This window comes from Limulus polyphemus, unplaced genomic scaffold, assembly GCF_000517525.1.
Source record: "Limulus polyphemus unplaced genomic scaffold, Limulus_polyphemus-2.1.2 Scaffold5623, whole genome shotgun sequence".
Classification (NCBI taxonomy): domain Eukaryota; kingdom Metazoa; phylum Arthropoda; class Merostomata; order Xiphosura; family Limulidae; genus Limulus; species Limulus polyphemus.
The window spans coordinates 39,740-50,489 of NW_013671233.1; the positions used below are offsets into that span (position 1 = coordinate 39,740).

Below are 10,750 nucleotides of genomic sequence, written 5' to 3' on the forward strand. Positions count from 1 at the left end.
TAGTTGTGTAACAGTTTTATTGTTCCAGTACATCTTTCTCCAGCTGTGTTTCAGTTTTATTGTTTCAGTAGATATTTCTCTAGTTATGTTGCTGTTTTATTGTTTCAATACCTGTTCACTGGTTATGTTTATGTATACTATGTTAAGATGTATTACCCACATTATCTACTGCCTAGATTAAGAATTAGGCTAGCTGTGTGTCTGTACTCAGAACCATACCATGTGTGTGATACTCAAACTTTGCTCATGTGCTTTTCTTGATTTGGAGTTTTTTATGTTGATGTTTTACCCTTTTGTCTACACAAAGGAAAGGCCTTTCGAGATTTAATGTGTAGTGTATGTGCCATATTTGGTATCATATAGAACCATTGTAAATGAAACAAGTATTTATTCTAAAATCTCTGTATGATATTGCTTTAAAGAGAAATAATGAATAACTGATAATCTTTAGATATGCTTTGGAAGGCACCTGAAATCCTAAGAGACACTTCTCAGTATCCTAGGGGAACACAGAAAGGTGATGTCTACTCCTTTTCCATTATCTTACATGAAATAATCAGCCGCCAGGGGCCGTTTTCGGGCAGCACAGATATACACCCAAAAGGTATGAACACTGATTATAACACATTAGATTTAAAACTTGTGCTTCCTTTTCATTGTTCACTGTTTATGATGCTTACTCTTAGCTCAGAGTTGGTGTAGTTACTGAAATATCCCTTTGTTTCAGTGTGTTAATAGTTCACCTATTGGTTAAATGTTTGGTAGTGTGAGACATGTTGTTGATTCTATATGCGGGTAGTTTACCTATTTGTTAAATGTTTGGTAGTGTGAGACATGTTGTTGATTCTATATGCGGGTAGTTTACCTATTTGTTAAATGTTTGGTAGTGTGAGACATGTTGTTGATTCTATATGCGGGTAGTTTACCTATTTGTTAAATATTTGGTAGTGTGAGACATATTGTTGATTCTATATGCGGGTAGTTCACCTATTTGTTAAATATTTGGTAGTGTGAGACATGTTGTTGATTCTATATGCGGGTAGTTCACCTATTGGTTAAATGTTTGGTAGTGTGAGACATATTGTTGGTTCAGTATGTTTGTTGTTTTCCTATTAGTTAGATTTTTAAAAGTGTCAGACATTCTAATAAACAATGGCTATCACTTGCATTTTATTCAAGCCCTAACATGCAAGTTCCTTTCTAAAAAAATTGAACCCCCAAAGAGATCATATACTCTAGACAAATACCCATTAAGACTGATTGTTTATTTTTTAGGTAAACAATGTTTCATACTGAAATCACAAATTTTAACAATAATTAAAACTTTTTATACACAAGTTAAACTACAAATGATATTTAAATCACTTTTTAAATTACAAAATCTATTCAGATCTAAAGACGTATTACCTACCCTTCTGTGTTTCAGGATTGTGTATAAATGCACATATGGTGGCACTACTTGCTTATATATCTATTGACCTGCTAATTATCTCTTTATTATACTGTCTTATAAGAGATTGTGAAGAATATTAAAGAATACAAAGAAGGGGAGGTCCTCTTCAGACCAGACATTTCAATCCTAGAATGTCAAGACTACATTGTTCAAACTATCTGTGAATGTTGGCATGAGAAACCAGAAAACAGACCTGACTTCGCCCACATTCGAGCCAAACTACAGAGAATGAGGGAGGGCATGTAAGTAGCCATTTTGTGGAATACAAAACTCACCACAAGAGTAACATCTTCCTACATAAAAGTTTGGTTGGGCTGTAAATGTACCCTCTGCCATGCTAAATGTAAGGATGTTTGTTGGAAAACTAGATTTAAGGGGCACATTTACATCAATTGATTTTGTAAACTTAAGAATAATCTATAATACAATATCTCACTGACATTTCCTGTCACAACTTGTAATTTACCTGAAAATATCTATCTGTTAAACTCTTTATCACATTTAGACATAAATTTAAAATGATCTAGAAAGTCCAACTTGATAAATAACATACTGGTGTAAACTGTTTATGTATCAACAAGAGTTTAAAGTCTTTAAGAGCGTCTAAGAGCTAAATGATATGCAGATGTTCACACCTTAATAAATAATAACTAATAAACATGTAGGGTTAATGAATAAAACTTTCTTAAATCTTGAACTTTATGGATTAAATTACTGTTTATATTGAAGTATTCTTCTGTTTAGGAAGTCTAACATCATGGATAACATGATGGACATGATGGAGAAATATGCTAATAATTTGGAGGAGCTGGTGGAGGAACGGACAGCTCAATTAGTTGAGGAGAAAAAGAAAACTGAAGCCCTCCTACATCGAATGTTGCCTAAGTAAGTACCTTGCAAGTTACTCCACAGTTTACAATCGTTCTGTAGGTGCACAATTTTTGCTTTTAATATTGAACTCTTGTTTGTTTTTGGATATCTGAGCATTAATGGGCCTTCATTTGTAATTTGATATTGTCCTTTTTGCCTTTCCATCATGAATACCTTTATATATTTTTTTAAATAAAAATACCTGGTTTTAACTTAATTAGGACTAAAACTGAAATTGTTAAGTGCATATGTGATTGTAGAAATGATTGGGGTTTGGGACATTTTTAAGGAAGATACCTGTTGTTTACATTACATGTTCTGTTATGACAAAGTTGGATTATATTCTGTTTGGTTTTAAATTCAGCAAGTAGCATTAATCTCTGAACTCATTATTTGTTACATGATCAACAGGTGTTTGATTATAAAACCATAAATTTTAACAGATCTGTTGCTGAACAACTAATGCGTGGTGAGCCAGTCATACCTGAAAGCTTTGATGCTGTAACAATCTACTTCAGTGACATTGTAGGCTTCACATCAATGTCAGCCGAGAGCTCACCGATGGAAGTAAGTTGGAAACCTGTGGTAGAACTATACTAAGGTAAAGTTAATGTAACTGTGGATGGAAAGTTCACCAATGGAGGTAAGGTGAAGACCTGTTAGAACTACACACAGCTAGAGTTAATGTAACTATCGGAAGAAAGTTCACCAATGGAGGTAAGGTGGAGACCTGTTAGAACTACACACAGCTAGAGTTAATGTAACTATGGGCAGAAAGTTCACCGATGGAGGTAAGGTGGAGACCTGTTAGAACTACACACAGCTAGAGTTAATGTAACTATGGGCAGAAAGTTCACCAATGGAGGTAAGGTGAAGACCTGTGGTAGAACTGTACACAGCTAAAGTTAATATAACTATGGGCAGAAAGTTCACCAATGGAGATAAGGTGGAGACCTGTTAGAACTACACACAGCTAGAGTTAATGTAACTATCGGAAGAAAGTTCACCGATGGAGGTAAGGTGGAGACCTGTGGTAGAACTGTACACAGCTAAAATTAATGTATCTGTGGGCCGAGATCACGCTCATGGAGGTAAGCTGTAGAATCTTGGTAGTGGTAATGTAATTAAAATCCTGAACAGAATGGAACATTACGTACTTTTGCCTAAACTATTTCTCTCTCTAAACAATGAAAGAATTTCTCTAGCAATAATTAAGGACTGAATGTGGAACTATTGTAGATCAAGTAAGGACTGTGTATTTAACTATGGTAGATGGAATAAGGACTGTATCTGTGTTAGACGGAATAAGGATCTTCTAGTCATAGCTGCTGAAGCTAAGTATGTTGCTTAGCAATAAGTCCATTCTACTGACGAAGCTAGCTGCTTAGTAACCACTTAATCTGTTTTTCAGGTGGTGACATTCTTGAACGACCTGTACACCGTGTTCGATGCAATTATTAGTCACTACAATGTGTACAAAGTGGAGACGATCGGAGATGCATATATGGTTGTCAGTGGACTGCCCATTCGGAATGGTGACCAGCATGCTGGAGAGATAGCCTCAATGGCTCTGGAGTTGTTGGATGCTATTCGGAGTTTCAAAATACGACATCGACCCAACCAGACACTCAAATTACGAATAGGAATTCATACTGGTAAACCATTAGTGTACATATTTTATTTTGAGTTTAGGTTCTATCTCATGCAGTCTCCACATGCCATGTCATCATTTAAGTACCAGTTTCATAACTATTTGAAGGACCATGGGTTCATAATGTTCCTCACTTCCCCTGTGTTTCTAGGGTGATATTGAATTTTGTAACATTTTCCACTTCCTCCCTGTCTATCTAGGGTTATATTAAATTTCATAATATTATCTCCTTCCCCTGTGTAACTAGGGTGATAATAATTTCGTAATATTATCCAATTCCCCTGTGTCTCTAGAGTGATAATAATTTTGTAACATTTTCCACTTTCCCTGTGTGTATCTAGGGTGATATTAAATTTCTCAATATTATCTCCTTCCCCTGTGTAACTAGGGTGATGTTAAATTTTGTAATATTATCCAATTCCCCTGTGTAACTAGGGTTATAATAGTTTTGTAATGTTATCCAATTCCCCTGTGTCTCTAGGGTGATAATAATTTCGTAATGTTATCCAATTCCCCTGTGTCTCTAGGGTGATATTAAATTTCATAATATTATCTCCTTCCCCTGTGTAACTAGGGTGATGATAATTTCGTAATATTATCCAATTCCCCTATGTAACTAGGGTGATAATAATTTTGTAATGTTATCCAATTCCCCTGTGTCTCTAGAGTGATAATAATTTTGTAACATATTATCCAATTCCCTGTGTATCTAGGGTGATATTAAATTGTATAATATTATCCACTTCCCCTGTGTCTCTAGGGTGATATTAAATTGTATAATATTATCCACTTCCCCTGTGTATCTAGGGTGATATTAAATTGTATAATATTATCCACTTCCCCTGTGTCTTATATTCTATAAGTTTGTTATTGTTCGTGGTGTGAGGTTATTATCGACAAAATAGTAAGTGTGTGTGTTTTAGATTTGTAATTTTTAATACAATAAAATGTTTTCTCTTTTTTTTCTAAGACCAGATTTGTGTGATGGTATGGGAATAACATCGACAAGACACTTTATTCTTGATAAATTGAGTATTTCATAAAGTAAAGAAAAGTGTATAATAATATATGCTATTTCCACTGGCAAGAAGGCTTTGTTTGATATTTTTATTTTTAGGACCATTTATTGCAGGTGTAGTAGGTCTAACAGTGCCCAGATACTGTTTGTTTGGATATATAATTAATACAGCTTAACAGCAAGATATATCCAGTGGGGACAAGGCTTTGCTTGATATTATTATTTTGATTTTTTAGGGCCAGTTGTTGCCAGTGTAGTAGGTCTAACAATGCCCAGATAGCGTTTGTTTGGATATATATATAATTAATACAGCTTAAGAGCAAGATATATCCAGTGGGGACAAGGCTTTGCTTGATATTATTATTTTGATTTTTTAGGGCCAGTTGTTGCAGGTGTAGTAGGTCTAACAATGCCCAGATACTGTTTGTTTGGATATATGATTAATACAGCTTAACAGCAAGATATATCCAGTGGGAACAAGGCTTTGCTTGATATTATTATTTTGATTTTTTAGGGCCAGTTGTTGCAGGTGTAGTAGGCCTAACAATGCCCAGATACTGTTTGTTTGGAGATACGGTTAACACAGCTTCACGAATGGAGTCTAATGGTGAAGGTATTAGAAGACTGTAATTATTGTGTTTTTTAAATGTACATATACATGTGTATACAATATGTTGTGTTTTTTGTCAATTCAAAAAGTAATTATTATTAATATTAGCAACATATACTCTAAGGTTTTGAATAAACTATGATTACATTACTGTCATTAACACAACAATCTAACTTGTGTAGTGATATCATATTACTGTCATTAACACAACAGTCTAACTTGTGTAGTGTTATCATATTACTGTCATTAACTCAACAATCTAACTTGTGTAGTGTTATCATATTACTGTCATTAACTCAACAATCTAACTTGGGTAGTGTTATCATATTACTGTCATTAACTCAACAATCTAACTTGAGTAGTGTTATCATATTACTGTCATTAACTAACAGTCTAACTTGAGTAGTGTTATCATATTACTGTTATTAACTTTACAGCCAAATTGGGTAGTGTTATTAATATTAACCAAATTGTAAATGAAAATATGCTATTGATTGATTTACTGAACAGTTTCGAGGGTTTTTTTGTTATATTCAACTAATATTTCAAATATACACCACTTTCAGAATACACATATTTAAGTGATAAGTTACTCCATTTACAAAGAACATATGTAGAAATAGTTTTGTTTTTAAAACTTTATGTGGTACTACATAAGTTTTGAATTATCATGTGTCATTCCTTCCTCCAGCTTTGAAGATTCATGTGAGTCCTCACTGCAAGGTCTTCCTTGATCGACTTGGAGGGTACACAACTGAGGAGAGGGGCTATGTTGCCATGAAGGTGAGCATTTATTAAAGTGTGTAGAAGTGAAGTTGAACTTGGAGATGCTACAGGGAAGTGGTAAAAAATATATGTGTACAAGTGTGCTAGGTGGTGTCGTAGATGAAGGTACATAAAACTGGGTGCCAGGGAAGACATCTTAAAAAAGATATGTTTTGAAGTGGTACAAGAAATTCTAACACATTTTAAAGTATGTGACAGAGTGGTATAATAGAGATTCTAATGCATTTTTACTCTTCAGTAGTAGCATACAATGTTCTTTTAAGATTTCTGTCTTGTGAATTTAGATGGCCTAATGAACTTATGCCCTTTCAAGATTTGTGTCTTGTGTAGATTATTTAATGACGAAGGGTCAAACAGTACAGTTATAAAATTTTATAGTTCAACCTTTCACTATTACATTAAATTAAAAAAATATATTTTTTCTAAAGAGGGTAACTTTTTGTTTGTATTTATAGTAAATGATTTTGTTTAAGCATCTGTTTAAATTTATAGTAAAAGTTTGTATTTAAGTTTCTGTTTGTAGTTATAATAAAAGTTTTTATCTAAGTTTCTGTTTATATTTATAGTAAAAAAAAACATCTGAGATATATAAGTACCTGTTAAATTGCTACAGTTTATATACTTAAAACAAAGAGCTGATGACAAACAGTGGCATAGTCCTAGGTGTACATTATTGGTTTGGTTTAGAATTTCTCTCAAATTTATACGAAGGTTTTCTGTGCCAGCTGTTCCTAATTTAGCAGTGACAGACTAGAGGGAAGGTAGCTAATCAATACCACCCACTGCCAAATGTTGGGCTTCTCTTTTACCAACGAATAGTAGGATTGATCATCACATAACAAAGCCTTTATGGCTGAAAGGACGAACATGTTAAGTGTGACAAGGATTCGAATTCACAACCCTCAGTTTGCTAGGTGTGCACCCTAACCACCAAGCAATGCCAGACCTGAAGTTGTAGACTTTTCAAAAATTAAAGATCTATACTGATGCCTCAGCAAACAAGATTTTAAGTATATGTTTTTTAAGGAAATGCTTATACCTCGATTCACTATTTTCATAAAGTTAACTAGTTATTTTCTTTTTATCTAATCAGTATTTCATAATAGGAATAAAATTAGGCCTAGATGTCTTGAATCGACCACACCATTAATAATTGGTAGTTTATTGTGTCATCTTTTGGTACTTAAACTAGACATTTATCTTTACATCATATATCATAATTCAAGATACAGAAAAGTAACAATGAGTATATTTTACCATTTAGTAGACAACTTAAGCCACTATTTGATATTGTAAGCTTATTCTTCAAAGTTAACAGTAAATAGCCAAGTACTTATTATTATATTTCGTCCATATTTAGGGTAAAGGAGAAATTAAGACATATTGGTTATTAGAACACTCTAGTGGCTCTAAACGTCGAAGGGAGGCGAAGGACATGATCTTGCCACAATCACTCTTTTCCTTTGTTCGTGACACGGAATTTCGACGCCGAAGCCCCAAACTACCACCAGTAGATACATCCAGAAGACATTCTCTCAGGGTTGACCCAAGACATCTTAGGACACCAGATGATGTTTCAAACTCCAACATCTCTGCCCAAGGTCTTCCTTCATATTTTTATGTGGTTCAGGATAGCCCTCATTCACCAAGACGATCCAGCCCACAGATACTGAGAAATAAATTTAGAAAACTGAAGAGCCAAGATCGAGAGGATGTGAGTATCGATAGTTCGATAGATGCCAAGATTTCTCCAGAAGCAGCAAACAGTACAACATCTGAAAGAGAGAAGCACACACCAGCTAACCAAAATGGTATAGTATCAGTAGATGAAAGTGATAAATCATTACTAGATCCTGGTGGAGTTAGATTTGCAATTCGCCACTCAGTGAATGATGATAGAAAACCTCATTTCCAAACACCATTAATGAGGACTACTTCAAAGCCGTGGCGCTCGTATGATGAGATACTCCAACCAAATAGGCCGAGGTCATCATTGAAAGATTTTTTCACAGGTCTTCTGAGTGGCAGACTAGTTGATAGTGATTCCAAAAAAATTAGTAATTCCCTTATAGCCCAGTGTAAATCCATACCTGAACAAGAACTCGAGGAAAGTGTAGTGTGACAACAAAGTCTTACAACAATGAAAATCACTAACATAAAACCTGTCACGTAATATTTGGCTAAACACTAGAGCTTATTTAATGTTTGATATTGCTGATTCTCTAAGAAGTATCAATACTCAAAAATGAAAGGGGAGGCACTAGCAGTATAGTGTTCCTAAGTGTTTTACTTGTGGATACAAAATACAAACTTTAAGTAAAGAAAACTTATATAAAGAATTTCTAGATGTCTTTTTAAAACACAGGAAAATAGGTAACGTTGTGGAATTTTTACCTCATAGTAATGACATGTTTGGTACCAAACTTAAACAGAAACTACTAGTTTTGAATTGTACAGTTTTGATGTTTAATGCTTTACAATAATATGTGACTTACAGGAGCTTCTAAGATGGCCACATATTCTCACGAGGAAGACCTGAATCAGTTTTATTTGTATCAAATGACCATGGCAGGTTTTCAAGTTGGTTTATATTTTTACATGGTTGATTATTCATTTCTTCATTAAAAAACTGGTATTACAAATAACATTCACGAGGGTTAAGATCTAGTTTAAACTTTCATCAAAATATATCATTTTCCTTCTTGCCAACTTTATTTGCATTGTGAATACATGAATAATACTAAAGATTGTATTTGAATATGGGTTATTTGGTTAAGAGATATGCCCTTTAAAGCGAGATCTTCAGAAACCACGTGTGTACTTGTAAAATGTAGTTTAGCAGTGTGTTGTTTTAAAATAACAACCTGGAAACTGAATACTAAAAACTTTGATATTCCACTTGCATGAAACATGAAAGTCACCTTTTATATAGAGTAACAAGAATTTTGTTGTCTCCAAAATAGTTTTCATTTATAGCAAAGATGTGTGTGTGTTGACCTGCATTAGGCTATACTAGATAAAGAGAGCAATTCTTCTCAGTTTAGTTTATTGACTTCAATGATCTGACGTCCACACAGGTACAGCTGTATCGGATATCATTGATGCTCTTGGTGGTGATAACCTCAATTTTCTTTCTGTCTAATAAAAACTGGTTCTTACCAAGCTCTTTTGTACATAAGACATTTGAAAGTCCTGGCTGGTTCAATGAGACAGTAAAGCATTCCAGCCTTGGTTTGTACATTTAAATAGTAAAGACCTCAAGCCATTATTGGATAGCCTTGGCTTGTACAATGAGACAGTAAAGACCTCAAGCCATTATTGGATAGCCTTGGCTTGTACAATGAGACAGTAAAGACCTCAAGCTATTATTGGATAGCCTTGGCTTGTACAATGAGACAGTAAAGACCTTCAGCCATTGTTAGATAGCCTTGGCTTTTACATTGAGACATTAAAGACCTCAAGCCATTATTGGATAGCCTTGGCTTTTACATTGAGACAGTAAAGACCTCAAGCTATTATTGGATAGCCTTGGCTTTTACATTGAGACAGTAAAGACCTCAAGCTATTATTGGATAGCCTTGTCTTTTACATTGAGAAAGTAAAGACCTCAAGCTATTATTGGATAGCCTTGTCTTTTACATTGAGAAAGTAAAGACCTCAAGCCATTATTGGATAGCCTTGGCTTTTACATTAAGACAGTAAAGACCTCAAGCCATTATTTGATATCCTTGGCTTTTACATTGAGACAGTAAAGACCTCAAGCGATTATTTGATAGCCTTGGCTTTTACATTGAGACAGTAAAGACTTCAAGCCATTATTGGATAGCCTTTACTTGTACATTGAGACAGTAAAAACCTCCAGCCATTGTTTGATAGCCTTTTGTACTTTCAGACAGTAAAGAAATTCATCAAATACATATGATTCATATCTATAGAAATCTGTCAAATGGATGTGACTCACCTCTATAGAAGGTCATTAAATAAGTTTGGACCATCTCCATCAAATAGGTATGGTCTGTATCCATAGAACTCCAGCAAATAGGTATGGTCTGTATCCATAGAACTCCATCAAATAGGTATGGTCTGTATCCATAGAAGGAGTTCTATGGATACAGACCATACCTATTTGTTAGATTTCTATGGATACAGACCATACCTATTTGATGGAGTTCTATGGATACAGACCATACCTATTTGATGGAGATCAAATAGGTATGGTCTGTATCCATAGAAATCTAACAAATAGGTATGGTCTGTATCCATAGAACTCTAAAAAATAGGTATGGTCTGTATCCATAGAACTCCATCAAATAGGTATGGTCTGTATCCATAGAACTCCATCAAATAGGTATGGTCTGTATC

The 10,750-nt window shown here is 34.3% G+C and overlaps 1 protein-coding gene across 1 annotated transcript in view; it reads left to right on the forward strand.

Annotated features, from left to right (window-relative positions):
* LOC106472802 (receptor-type guanylate cyclase Gyc76C-like) overlaps positions 1-10,750 on the forward strand; it is a gene marked incomplete at its 5' end in the record, with an annotated part of 30,239 nt that overhangs the window by 16,807 nt on the left and 2,682 nt on the right. Inside the window, 9 exons of the mRNA XM_022401346.1 lie at positions 452-604; positions 1,515-1,695; positions 2,198-2,338; positions 2,767-2,890; positions 3,735-3,978; positions 5,507-5,605; positions 6,294-6,385; positions 7,749-10,464; positions 10,601-10,736. Of these exons, the coding sequence (XP_022257054.1) occupies positions 452-604; positions 1,515-1,695; positions 2,198-2,338; positions 2,767-2,890; positions 3,735-3,978; positions 5,507-5,605; positions 6,294-6,385; positions 7,749-8,510 (1,796 nt within the window). The remainder of the gene's footprint in view (positions 1-451; positions 605-1,514; positions 1,696-2,197; positions 2,339-2,766; positions 2,891-3,734; positions 3,979-5,506; positions 5,606-6,293; positions 6,386-7,748; positions 10,465-10,600; positions 10,737-10,750) is intronic.